We start from the raw sequence: 15,004 nt of genomic DNA on the forward strand, positions 1-15,004 counted from the left end.
TCATCAGTTTAAATCTTGTAAGATGGCATGCAGAAATTCTAAAATTAAAAATATGAAACCGTAATTTATGAAATAAAGAACAATTATGATCTAAAGGGTATCAAAATTTACAAAAAAAAGCTTAATATTTATTTGTTTACTTTATTAAAAATTTCTTTCAATGTAAGTTGTTTAAGTTGCTTTGTTTCATGTGATAATACTTTCTCTTTAATTCTATAAACAGACATAATTTCTTGTTCAGCTACGAAGTTCCGCTGAAGTCCCGTAATTGCTGTGCCGAGAATACCGACTAACTTGTCAATCGAAATTTTTTCATTTTCACTAACCTCTCTGTCACCTTCTTCAAGTCTTTATCAATTTTTTGCAGCAATTCCACTTTTTGTTTGATGGACATCGAAACATACTTTCGTTTTGTAGATCCTTTGGGAGCTCCAGCATCGGAAATTCTATTTGACATAATCGTTCAGTTTACTTTTATAAAATTGCTCTTACAGTCTGCAAAAAATAATGAGCTGGATCCAATTCGAAGATTAAGGAACAACGCAATCATCAACATTAACTGAAATAGATAATTAGATCATTTTAGCTTATACCCTCCATTATACATAAAACGTGCACGTGAAAACGTATTCTACACTTGTGCACACGCATATGCGCAGTCGTAAAGGTCTTATGCGCACGCGTAAACGCCTATGCGCATGTGTCAACGCGGGCCATGCACAGAAAGTTTTTAGCTTTGAGGTCTGGATTATAGATCATTCCGGATTATGGTTGTCCGAATTAACGACTTTTGACTGTACTCCATTAAGGATTTTTGACAGTTGGAATAACTGGCACTAGATTTAATGAATTTCTTTGTCAGATAATCTCAAAGGTCATAGCTGCAAGTTTTTATATACCATAACCGTAACATATATATATAGATTACCTAATTAAATAAAAAGTGACATGTTATTATCTAACTATATTATGAGCAATTTGTTCCTTCAAACTTCCACCATAGTCCTTGGCTCAATTTCTGCCAACTTTAACGGTCTATGGGAAAATACACTGGTGTGCAAAACTTAAGCAACAGGTGTTCTTTTTGACATAAATCAACAAGATATCATCTGAGAGACATGAAATTCAGAAATAAGAGACAGCATTTTGTATTTAAACGATGACGAAAGCATAATTGCGCAAAAATGAATACAATGCATACAGTATGGAATTAAACAAAAACAGGCTTTATTGAACTCATAGTATCGTTACACATGATTGTCTGTATAAGAGAAAGAACAAGCAGATGTTTCTTAGCATGGGATATGCCCTCCCCTTACTGCAATGGTTGCTTCTCAACGTCTCCCCACACTCAGCACCAGATTGTCCAACAGATCTTGAGGTGAGAGTGCCCATTCCTCAATCAGCATCTGTTTCAGTTGTTGGGTGTTCGCCGGAGAATGTAATCGTGCCTCAAGGCGTCTCCCCAAAGCATCCCATACATGTTCTATGGGATTTAAATGAGGGGAGTATGCTGGCCAATCCATTTGAGTGATATCTTCACTTTTCAGTAGCTTCTGAACAGCAGGAGTCCGGTGTGGCCGTGCATTGTCATCCATAAAAGCGAAGTGTGGTCCAATTGCACCTCGGAACAGACACACATAGGGAAGGATCACCTCCTGACAATAGCGATCTCCGGTTACAGAACTTCTGTCGAAAACGTGGAGCTCTGTCCACCCGTTCAGCATAATGCCTTCCCAGACGAGATATCCAGGACACTGTAAAGGTCTCTTTCCATGATGTTACTGAAATTAAAACGTGTCCTTACCTCTCTCCAAATAAGTTGGCGTTGAGAATCGCTTGGGGCACTAAAACAACTCTCATCTGTAAGGAGGACACGACTCCATTGATGAGATGCCTAGTTTTTGTGCTCCTTGCACCACTCTAAACGGTGGCGCCGATGGCCAATTTTCAAAGGGATGCAGCGTTCAGGACGGCAGGCAAATAGGCCATCTTTGTGAAGGCGTCTGGACACAGTAAACCCTGACAATTGTCACCGGTTGCTGTACACAGTTCCTGAGCTGTGGAGCTCGCTGATTGGTTTTGGGCTCTTTTCGCCTGTAGGACGATATATCGGTTATCTGCTGCAGTTGTTGTCCTGGAGCGGCCCCCACCAACCTTTCTAATAGCTGTACCTATGGTTTGGAAGGCTTTCCAAGCCCGCAAAACGACACTTTTGTTGACTTCGAAATCTTCAGCCACACTGGTCACACTACACCCCTCCTCTAGCTTTCCGATCATTCTTCCACTCGTGAAGTCATCCAGATGATTTCTTCTAGCCATATTTCACGAAAGATTTCACTTGCACTTGCAGCGAATGTCTTTAATTTCATCTTCGTCCTTCCTTTTATGGTAGTCTCGAGTGGAGTGCACGCGTTTTTCGTACAATCATGTAGCCTGTGATGTTTTTTTTCCAGACATTTGCATATGCATGGCCTTTCTACTGAATTGCGTGTTCATTGTACTGATAGCAAGAACCCCTTTTCTGCAACTGCATGGTTATCTGATTAAAATTTGCATCGTTGCTTAAGTTTTGCACACCAGTGTACATAAGTACCCAAAAGATATTAACAACTGCACAATGCCTTAACATATTCACTTGACTTTGTTTTAGTTATTTTTGGTGAAACAGAAGTAAAAGAAGAAACTGAATAATGCAGTTTTCATCACTAGACGAAGATTTTGAACAATTTTTTAATCATCTCTCAAGAATTCTCAGACAAGATCAATACTTTATCTTAATTTCAACATATGGCAACAAGCATAAAATGTTATGCTTGTTGCCATATGTTGAAATTAATTAGTTAAATTGGTGAACTACACTCGTTGTTTTGTCTCAAGTTCTAAGTCAAATGTGATTGCATGGAATTACAAATGATCCAAATACACTACTCCCAAAACTGATAATTCCATGATATCCTAGCAAGACTTCCATGATAAAAATATCTAAAATCCTAAACCATCCCTTTATGTAAAATATCATCATCCCAAGCAAGCATTTCAACCTCGATTAGAGCAACCTTGTTTAACTGGTTTTGTTTCAAATGTGCAGGTACTGTTAAAAAATCCTGACTGAATTATGCTTTATGCTTCAAGAGATCAAAATGTGTTCCATAATAATACAACAACCCTTACTTTAAATGCAAGATTAAATGCTTGCTAAAATCATTACCTACAAAGCCTGACTTTTCATATAAGACAAGCAATCAAATAAAGAAACGAAGGGAGGAAAAAAAAGATTTCCCTTTCATTTTTTTCACAATTATTAGATATTTGAGCCAGATTTAATAATAATAATTTTTGGTGCAACAGGCCTATTTTGTAGTGAATTTAATTGGAACAAATTAAATAATAATGAACACTTCATTCAGGGGTTTTCTTCCGCAAAGGATCCGTTGGCGCCGGTGCGTATTTATTCGCCAAGCTCACCAGCGGCTAATTGGCCATGATTTTAGCAATGTATAGTTAGTTACGTTGCAAGATATTTAACACATAGAAAGCCTTGATTTGAGCGGTGTACAGTCAAGTTATAACATATATAGCATACAGAAGTAAAATAAATAGGTTAACCATGACATTTAGCGGTGTATAGTTTACCCGGAAGGACGCACGCTGTATTATTATGTAACACGAGAATGCGCATCGCAATTAAATGACGCACAAATGTAAAATAATGCATTCTATATTAATTATAACATTTATTATATACAACTGCTTAAAAATAAGGTTACTTTTAAAATTAATGACAGATAAATCGAAAGTACTTACGTTTTCTTCATATGACTAGGAATCATTGATTTCTATGAGAAATTTGTGTTTTTTATTTTTGAATGCAAATTATAATCCAAATTATGTAGAATTATTACATGGACAATGAGTTATATAATTAATTTTCAAATCAATTAGGCTCAAGAAGAATTAGATATTTTGTAGTTTGAATGAAGCTTCTATTTCACAGTGTTCTTGACAGTCAAAAGTCATTAATTCGGACACCCATAATCCGGACCTCAAAGCTACAAACTTTCTGCGCATGCGTCGCGTTGACGCATGCGCGTAAGACCTTTACCGCTGCGAATTTGCGTGTACGCGTGCGCAAAATACGTTTACGAATGCGCGTTTAATGTATAACGGACGGGATAAGCTAAGCTAAAATGATCTAATTATCTATTTCAGTTTGTTGCAGATTGCGTTGCTCCTTAATCTTCGAATTGGATCCGGATTATTATTTTTTGCAGACTGTTAGAGTAATTTTATAAAAGTAAGCTTGAACTTTCGATTATGTCAAATAGAATTTCCGATATATATTTACTAATATGTAAAGGATATACAAAGCGAAAGTATCTTTCGGAGTCCATTAAACAAAAAGTGGAAGTGCTGCAAAAAATGGATAAAGGTATATCCTTTGGTTATCTAATCTTTAACGTTTGTTTATCTAAACTTTGTTTATCTTTAACGCCGGCGTGCAGAATTGGAAGTTGATCTGTCAGCACTATCCTTATCTTAAGGGCAGATGTTTTTATTTTATTTGGCTTATAATTCCTTACTCAATGTAGTATTTCATCTCGATGTACTCCGTCTTTGATATGATTTAAATCAAATGCCTCGTCATTATAATTCGCTTCCGATAGCGAAGAAAGTAACAGAGGTTATTGAAAACGAAAAAATTTCGATTGACAAATTAGTCGATATTCTCGACACAGCAATTATAGGACTTGAACAGCGGAACTTTGTAACTGAACAAGAAATTATGTCTGTTTATAGAATTAAGGAGAATGTATTATCACATAAAAAACGAAGCAACATAAACAACTTACATTGAAAGAAATGTTTAATAAAGTAAACAAATAAATATTAAGCTTTTTTTTTTTGTAAATTTTGATACCCTTTAGATCATAATTGTTCTTTATTTCGTAAATTACGATTTCATATTTTTAATTTTATAATTTCTGCATGCCATTTTACCAGATTTAAACTGATGATCTATAATCCGGAAAAATCGATAATCCGGAATCGCCGAAGTCCCGACGAGTCCGGATTAACGACTTTTGACTGTACTATATTTTTTTTACACTTCACATATATAGTTTTTGATTTTCTGTCTTTTTCTCTTGAGCACATGTAACATCTCCAGTAACATAATTTTCTTTTCTTTGTTTGAGAATCTTCGTTGTATTCCTTCTGTTTCTGTCATGATTTTAAATGAGGATCTAAAAGTGCAAAGGCCAAATCAGAAGTGCCTCATATTCCTGAACTTCTCTGGTGGAGTTTTAGTAGATAAAAGCAAGATCTTTGAATATGCTGACAATATTTAATAACAAAAAAAAAAAAAAAAAAAAAAAAAAATGCCCATAGGCCATCGGTTTGATACTCTGGCCACAGAGTAAGTGCCACCCATTTCGTCAACTATATCAACTGCTCCTTTTTTCATGGGGTCCACCAGCAGCTGAGCGGTAAAGTTGCTGAACACTGGTAGTTCGGTCCAAGGTTCGTGGTTTTCCCCCATGTGTAACGTGTATACAAGCCAGTTTCCCTTAGAAAGTCTTCCACGAAGGCATCCCTCCCTTTAGGCAGATAGCCCTAGGGTACTTTGCCATAATCTCAATAAACCAAACCTTTTGTCATGTTATAAAACGTAATTATTTCAGATTTTTTCAAATCTCCCGTGCTTTCATTAATATGATCATCATTGTGCATAGTTGACAAAGGTTGACACATTTGTTCTTTTTAGCCATATAAGAAAGTAGCATTATATCCTTTTGAAACCCGAAGAGGGTTGAATGCTGTTCTCTATTCTTATTCGACACAAATTCAGGTGGGATAATCTTCTCATCTCTGCATATTGTTCCAACGATAGAAATTTTATTTTCCTGTAAGAAATTGGCCAATTTATAAACTGGTATACCAACTGTCTGTGGTAACGTTTCTTCCTGAATTGTATAATGGAGTTAGGATGCGATTTGCTTTTTCACAAGAACTGTTCACTTTCTTGTATGGCCCATCTGGCTACTGACCTGAGTAAATTTCCATGTTGAAAGTATAGAAGGTTCTAAAATCAACCACAGTAAATATCTTTATACCATATCTTACAGGTTTCTTAGGCATATACCTAAGAAAGGAGCATCGTCCTTGAAAAGGTTCTAGCTTTTCGTCCAAAGTCATGTATTCCCCTACATGATATAATTTCTGACAATTCTTGACAAAATTTTCAAACAAATCTCTTATTGGAGCTAATTTATCACTCTTTCTTCTGCCATCCCGTGTTCTGACATCATCAAATCATAAGGCACGAATGAAAAGAAAACGCTTATAGTTCATTGTTTTACAAAAAATATTCAATCCTGTTCCATCAGTCACCCATAATTCTCTCTAACATTTACATGGGAGTATAGATAATGGGAATGGGATTTACATAAGTCCTAAAAAAGCAAGAAACACTTCTTTTTCCATAGGTTTTGCATCTCTTTAAAATTTCCCGAAATATTTTTTTACATAAATATTACAGCATTTCACAATCATTTCAATCATTGTGTCAACAAATATTAGCTCCCATGCATCGATGGGTGAAGCCACATCTTTAGATATATGTGTATTGCCAGGCAATTTTTTTATGATATTATGGGACACCATGCATCTTTGAATTCGAAAGGGTTCTTTCTTCCATTTTGTTGTTTTATGTTTTCCTCTAAAATAGTGACTTTGATCACAAGGAATGTCTTCTGAAGAGTTGCACTGTTTTTCAAATTCAGACTGATTATCACTAAATATATCTTCATCATCTAAATCTTGTAAGAAAGTCTGTTTCTGAAAAGATGTTTGGAAACTTATAAGAAATGATGTTCCACAAATTTACCTTAAAATGGACATAATTCAATGCTGTATATATTAGTGCAATTTAGAATATCCAAAGTGAGAATGGAAAAACAATATTCTCATTTCCATTTATGAAATAACCAACGCTGTTGAGAAATTTATATGTACCCTACGATAATTGCAGTTCTAAGATATCATTGAAATAATTTCTTCTTATAACAGATGTAGGAAAAATCAGCAGTTCCAGTATTTTAGACTTATTAATAACCACCAGTTCCAGTATTTTATTCTGCATCAGGCCTAATGAAATTAAACATGAAAACATCATTTTCTTCTGAATGATGCAGCCATACTGAAAAAGGTAGATGAAACACTTCTCAAAATGTATCTGAAATGAGTTGTAAATGCTTTGCGTGAAAGTTCATGAATTGTTGCCAGACGTTGACAAACCTATTTGTATTCTAAGAAAGATCTTTTTAAATCTCTTTTATAGTGAGAGTCTTTGGAAAGACTGCAGCTGATATATTAATTTTGACAAAGTGGGTAACATGGTCAAGTGAGATTGTTATTATGCCAAGCAGTAATAACTTTAGGGGGCATGATAGTGTGATGGCCCAAGATACTGAATACTGAAGATTCAAACTTGGGTCAAACTACCAGTATTCAGAATTGTATTGCTCAACTGCTTATGAACTTGAACAAAAGTATGAATATCTTGTTAGTAAAACCCATGACGTAAGAAAATCAGGAAAATTTATAAAGTTTTCAAGATTAAAACATGGTCGATTTTGTTATGAATCCTATGATTCTGACATTTTTTAAATACACTCCTGCTACACTGATAGAGGCGGAATGATCATTGTCCTGCTTACAACAGATACATCATGTCAATGTAGAATCTGAAGGAAAGTTTAAGTTATTCGAATATGGCAATGAATACCAGCTATGGACCTGAAGAAAGATGCCGTTTTGAACAACTTTCTAAGGGAAAATGGCTTGCATTTGCATTACATATGAGGTAAACTAGAAAAATCAACCATGCAGCCTGCCCTTTAACCATGATATGAAACCAGATCAAACTACCAGTATTCAATATCAATTGTAGGAAAAATCTGAAGAAAATGCTTCCAATATCATGTAATCAGAAATTAACTATGTGTTGCATAGCAGGATTACTTTTGCAAGTGTCGAGGTAGAGAATACTACTTTTTTTTTTTTTTTTGTTTCTTTTTCTTTATATAGGTATTTAGCCATGGTATTCATTACATATATTCTCTGTCATTCATACAGAATACTAATATTTTTAGTAAGAAGTGTCTTTTTCATTACGTGCTTTGCTTGTCAATATTCTCAAAATTATGTTTAATAATTAGTGCTACTGTACATTTAATAGATTAATGGATTCATTACTAAATAATACATTTAAAACATTCATTTTACACAAGCAATTTTTCAAAGTTGTTTTTTGAATTTACTTGCTGATAGCTTAAAATATTTTATTTTGAAACAACTGTCGTTTTCATAATTAATTTGACAATGGAAAGTATCTTCAATAATATTCAAATTCTTTTAAGTAGCATTGTAAATAAAACTAGAATAAACATTATACATCTTGTTATCTTTCAAGATTCATTCTAACTTTGATTAATTACTCAAAGCAGTAGTTTACTAATTTTGATGAACCTGGGAATATATAAAAGTATTTTGTCATCTCAGAGAAACAATATTTTTTTTTTTTTTCATTCTAATCATCTATAGTATATAAACACCTAGCATCCTCTGAAAAGTAATTTTTAAAAATGCATTAAAAATATATCAAATTTTTAAGCATGAAAACTGATTTAATTCTCATTATTTTAGGTAAAAATAACAGTAATAAAAATAAAAACTTAATTTAAACTTAACCCACGTTAATCATAATATTTTAGAAGCCATTTCGTTCTGCGTGTTTAAAGTCTTTTAAAAATTACATACGAACACAGCCATAGTATTCTAAAATGCCGTATTATATTCCCCCCTCCCACCTCCGGCGATTTTCACATGGAGGTAGGAAGTAAGATGGAGTCGCCCTAAACAAGTTTCTCCCGTACCCTGCTCTGAAGCACCTGCGATCCCTACGTGGTGACCAAAACATTGGGTCATTTACCATTGAGTTCAATGGGATTTGGCATGTTCCGATGTAAATATTTTGTAATTACATTGTAAATATACATATAAATGTATATATTTTCTTTTTCTACAACACTTCAGAGTCCTAAGTATGTGAAAATAACATATTTTTAAACAACATTTCATTCTGAACGGAATTAAATGCTATACTTTTCACAGGACAGTTTTTTCAGAATGGTTTAATTTGAATGAAATATTTTCACAAGTTTTCATTAATTACATTAGAAAAAAAATTAAGGTAATTCGATTTTAATCGGTTAAGGTACAAAAATTAAGATCAAAGTTTATTGTATTATTAATATTAAAATTATGCATTATTTCTTTTCTATTTATAGAGCTTCTTCCTAAAATACTTTCTTAAATATGACATGATTTTTTGGCTTCTGAGGCATCTTTTAAATCGAAAAATGTAAGTCAATTTATAATTAATGCTCTATTCGGTTCATTTTAAATTAGAGAATTATTAGGAATTAGCGAAATACTTTAAATAGTACTTGACTTTCTCTGAACATTTCTGAAAGCGAATAAAATAAGTTTTTTTTTTTTTAAGTATTATTTAAAACTTGTAACTGAGTTATTATAAAATGTAAGAGGAATAATTCTTTTAATTATACTTATCAGATTTTTTTTTACCCTTCATTTCAACAATACATATTCCAAAACTCTTTATTACGTTCTTAAGTGCGCATCTCATAGCATTTGCTTTACAATACCTTTTAACAGATTGCTTTCCAATACGAACAATTCTTGCTTAAATAGTTTTATAACGTATTTGTCAACAGGATTTCAATTTATGTTTGCAATTCAATATTAAGGTTATTATATATTTAGATAACATTTATAATCATTATAAATTAGATACATTTAATAATTAGATTTCTTCACAGTACTTTCACAGTTGTTTATAAGTGAATAAATTCTTCATTTCAAATACATTTATAAATAATTTAATGAATATTTAAGTATTTTGTCAAAGGCAGATACATGCTTTTTGCAAGCACATGCATAAATACCCATACATATATCCTATTTTTCATTTTCGGCATGTGCAAATCTTTAATTTCTGTGCATTCACTATATTTTTCATGTAAAGTAATTTACACTAATTTAGCATACACCCGAAAGTTATAAAAAAGTTATTTGTTATAAAACAAATTCATAATCAAAATCGCTGTTGCTAGTTATCGAAAAATAACCAAGATGTGATTTTTGCATAAATGTCACTAAACTATACAACTATGAATGTTTCTTTCATGAGAAAGTGTCCCTTTTTCGATTTGTATGGAACTGTGGTGTGTCGAAATACTATCAGAACACTGTCAAGCGAGCTTCTGAATGTAAACAAAGAACACCCCATCTGGTGACCCAAGTTTCAAAGCAGTGCTTCACTTTTAGCGCAGGTTGGCCCCTCCTCCCTTTCCTACCTCCATGGATTATGTATGGAGGTAGGAAAGGAAGGAGTGGCCAAATCGGCATTAGAAGTGAAGCACTGCTCCGAAGCTTCGGTCACCAGATGGGGTGTTTTTTGTTTACATTCAAAAAGCTCGCTTGACAGCGCTCTGAAGCTCTATCGAAATAGACTTGCTACATTTCTATTTCGACACACGGCAGCTCCATACAAATCGAAAAACGGGACACTTCCGCATAAAAGAAACATTCCTAGTATGACGGATAAAAGCAATTTGTATAGTTTAGCGACATTTACGCAAAAATCACATCTTGGTTATTTTTCGATAACTAACAATAGTGATTTTGATTATGAATTTGTTTCATAAAATTCTAAGCTGTTGAACTATAAAAATATAGATTTTAGCAAAAAGGTTATGCTTAAAGAATGAAAAATACCTCACCGTAAATTTAAAATTGTATACATTTTTCTATACCCTTAATACAGTATTCGCTATTTTTATTTTATGTTCCAGACGCCAAAATGTTTTAAATAAAATAATTTTTTTCACATCCACATATTATTGTAACATGTACTTTTTAAAATTAGTGTAAATTACTTTACTCGAAAAATTAGTGAATGCATAGAAATTAAAGATTTCCGCATGCCGGAAATGAAAAATATGAAATATGTATGGGTATTTATGCATATATGTGCCTTTAACAAAATACGTAAATATTTATTAAATTTTTTATAAATGTATTTGAAATGAAGGGTTTATTTATTCATAAATAACTGTGAACGTTACTGTGAAGAAATCTAATTATTAAATGTATCTAAATTTATAATGATTATAAATATTATCTAAACATATAATATCCTTAACATTGAATTGTAAACATAAATTGACATCCTGTTGACAAATACGTTATAAAACTATTTAAGCAAGAATTGTTCATACTGGAAGGCAATCTTTTAAAAGGTATTGCAATGCAATTTCTAGGAGATACGTACTTAAGAGAGTAATAAAGAAGAGTTTTGGAATATGTATTGTTGAAATTAAGGGTAAAAAAATCTAATAATTAAAAGAATTATTCCCCTTACATCTTATAATAAGTCAGTTACAAGTTTTAAATAGTATTTAAAAAGTAATCCTTACTTTATTCCCTTTCAGAAATATTCAGAGAAAGTTAAGTACTATTTAAAGTATTTCGCTATTAAATTAAAAAGTGCTCTAATTTGAAATGGATCGAATGGAGCATTAATTATAAACTGACTTATAGTTTTCGATTTAAAAGATGCCTTAGAAGCTAAAAAAATCATGTCATATTTGAGAAAGTATTTTAGGAAGAAGCTCTATCAATAGAAAAGAAATAATGCAAAATTTTAATAATACAATAAACTTTGATCTTAATTTTTGTAATCCTTAATGGAATCAATCAAATTACCTTACCTTTTTTTTTTCTAATGTAATTAACGAAAACTTGTGAAAATATTTCAAATTAAACCATTCTGAGCAAACTGTTCTGTGAAAAGTATAGCATTTGATTCCGTTCAGAATGAAATACTGTTTTAAAATGTATTCTTTTCATATACTTAGGACTCTGAAGTATTGTAGAAAAAGAAAATATATACATTTATATGCACATTTACGACGTAATTACAAAATATTTACATCCGATTGTGTCATAAACCATTGAACTCAATGGTAAATTACCCAATGTTTTGGTCACCAAAGAAGGGATCGCCAGTGCTTCAAAGCAGGGTATGAGGAAACCGGTTTAGGGCCACTCCATCTAATTTTCTACCTCCATGGGATTTTCACCACCTAACCCGGTACTCACGCACCGCTAGCCAGCCGCAAAACGAAGCCCCGAACACACGGCAAATATTCTCTTTCTAAAAGCGAACCAGGTTGCCAATTCACCGGGTTACCAGCTTTGAACATTTATTGCCATTTTGGCGATGTTTACATTTAACGGATCCTTTGCGGAAGTGCTTCCTCATTCAGTTTTACACGGTAGCTTGTAATAATCAAACTCCCCGACTTCTCTATTTAAAACTGTACTCAAACTTTGGTAAAATCCTAGTATACGGTGCAGCCTTGGCACGATTTTGAAAATTATCGCCAACACCAAAAATGATCCAAAGAACGTCTATATATATATACTATACACTATAGAGTTTATACTATGTATAACCATATATATTCTTTGAATGACCTGTTTACTACTCATCGTACATGTCGCGTGTTTACTGCTCATCATAAAGTCGCCAAAAGTAGCCAAATCTCGTGTGCACCGGATACTAGGATTAAACCCAAACTTTAAATATGAAATTTTACTGGCTATATGCATATCGGCATTATTGATTTCAGGATGAATTAAACATATGTAAAGACTATATAATTTATTGATAAGTATATACATATATAAACACATTCATACACAAATGAATATTGTTTAAAATCCACACATCTAAATTTAAAGAAAAATTTCAAGTAGGATTTATTAGTTTTAAACTACAAAACATATCAGTCTCAACTTATAGTGTAACAAAATATTTACCGCAGATGACATAATCTGTTAATCCTTAGACAGGACAACATCGTCGTAAAATGCGTAATTAGACAGACTGGACCAAGGTTCTTTAATAAAACATTTCTGAACAGAGTATCTTGTTTTGCACCTGTCGAGTCTTTCTAGACAGACAAAATGAACAGGTCTTGTTTTGCACCCGCTAAGTCTTTCTGCACCGATGGGATGTTTGCATTTTTAAGTAAGAGTTATGGTTAAAGACAAATAATTAAACTTCAGTTTAAAACTATAATAAAGTTGAACAAATTATAGCTTATTTTACTATGCTCTTCATGCATTTTCTTTATTTTACAAATCATTTGGTCATTTGGGTAGCAAATTTTATAACCCACCTCACTATTTGAAATACATAAAATAGATGATAGTGAAAATATATGCCATTAAAAGAGTGGCAACTTGTCGATGCATAAACAAAACTGGTTTATCTGTTGGTTATCTCCTTGTTTGAATTTTAGAATTTCTTGGCTTAGTGGTTGTGTCTTGTGAAAGATGAGTCAAAATGTAAGACAGACTTCTCATATCGTAGCAGAAATTTTCACAGACGTCGGTACAGCATTTACACGGCTTGGTGAGTTGGAAATGTTGTTAAATCCCGAATTTGATTCTCCATATCGAGAGAAAGCAACAGAAAATGAAGTACAAATGTTACGTGCTGCCGTTAAGAAATTCGGTGAAGATATTGATAAAATATGTCAAAGAATAAAAGACAGAACTCTTCTGCAAATCAGAAACAGCATGAAAAGACATGCATATGAAGAAGCGGGTTTACCTTTGAGGAAGCAGCAAATAATTTCTACTCCTAAGACTTCAATTTCTCAAGATAAAACTAGAAATGCTAATGCTGTCTTATCTCAAGCTTCTGCGAAATCAGCAGATATAACTCTAAATATGCTAAATGCAACAGAACAAGAAGTTGATGTTGAGGGACTTTCAGCTGTGGATAAACTTGATTATGATAGTGCTGATGGTCCATGAATATTCCGAAAGAATATCCAGAAATATCCAAAATGTGAAAGAATATCCAAAATGTGTTTTCTGGATATTCCGAAAGAATATCCAGAAAACACATTTTGATGAAAAATTTAATATTGTGAAACAATGTAGTGTAATACTTGTATGCGATTCTTACTCTATTGTAGATTGTTTGAATGCTATTATATTAAATGTATTTTTTTTTAAGTTTCTTATGAAAAGGATTAATGATATTCATATATTATTAGTAAATGTGATTTTAAACTAATATAGTTTCAGCTGTTTGAAACAAATTGAGTAGTTTGAAGTGTAATACATAAAATATTGGTGTATCTGACTTTCACATTATTGTCGATGCTTGATGATTGGTAATATTCTGTGCATGGTAATCTATTAATGCAGAAAACATTGGGTGAAATAACTGTGTTTTCCCTTAACTCTAAAATTGACTTTCTTAATGAGTATACCACAGGGGCTCTAGCGTAGAATTGGGAGCCCCTTCGATTAGCGATAATTTTTTTTTTTTAATTTTGGTGATAAAACCTCATTTGTGGTTACCATGATAGTTTTAATTTTTGTTTTAGCTTCCCGATTTTTTCAAAATGCAAATAGATTGATGTGTACATGGACAAATTTAAGGCAGTGTGCAATGCCCAGTTTGTGCAAATCTGGGATGTTTTTTTAAGTGAAAACAGATCGATTTGTACATGGACACAGAGTTTGTGCATTTCTTTGAATTTTTATTTTGGTTTTGTGTAGTGGCCATCTTGAAATTGTGCCTTCCTGGCGTCAAAAAAGAATCACCAAAAACAAGGGGCACCCAATTGTAAACTTTTACCAAAACAGGAATTTAGGTATAGTTTAAATAGTATTTTTATGGTGTATAATTTAAAAGGTGTAAAAGTGAACACTTTGTAATTCTAGTAATGAAATCACAAATAATAACAGAAAAGCAGCAAACTGTTTTCAAGCAAAAGAAATTTTTTTCACAAAAAAAAGGGGGGATCTTATATCGTTTCATTTGTTTCTG

General features: G+C 32.7%; 1 protein-coding gene and 1 pseudogene across 4 annotated transcripts in view; one reads left to right on the forward strand and one right to left on the reverse strand.

The window, feature by feature from the left end:
• The window catches only part of rho-7 (rhomboid family intramembrane serine protease rho-7), a 79,454-nt gene extending 66,322 nt beyond the window's left edge, over nt 1-13,132 (reverse strand). For 2 of the 4 annotated variants that reach the window (XR_015043803.1, XM_035372353.2), the window contains exon 1: nt 12,973-13,130. Coding sequence is in view for 2 of the 4 variants with exons in the window: in XM_035372353.2 (XP_035228244.1) it covers nt 12,973-13,013 (41 nt within the window). In the remaining 2 variants the exon portion in view is untranslated. Of the gene's footprint in view, nt 1-12,972 lie in introns of all 4 variants that reach the window. The other 2 variants (XR_015043804.1, XM_035372355.2) reach the window with 1 other exon arrangement.
• A 261-nt stretch (nt 13,133-13,393) lies between these two features.
• On the forward strand, nt 13,394-14,181 carry LOC118200387 (BPTF-associated chromatin complex component 1 pseudogene; annotated as a pseudogene).
• The last annotated feature ends 823 nt before the right edge of the window (nt 14,182-15,004 follow it).

This window comes from Stegodyphus dumicola, chromosome 1 (assembly GCF_044657685.1).
Source record: "Stegodyphus dumicola isolate Sdum_Otavi_A_Nest chromosome 1, ASM4465768v1".
Lineage (NCBI taxonomy): Eukaryota > Metazoa > Arthropoda > Arachnida > Araneae > Eresidae > Stegodyphus > Stegodyphus dumicola.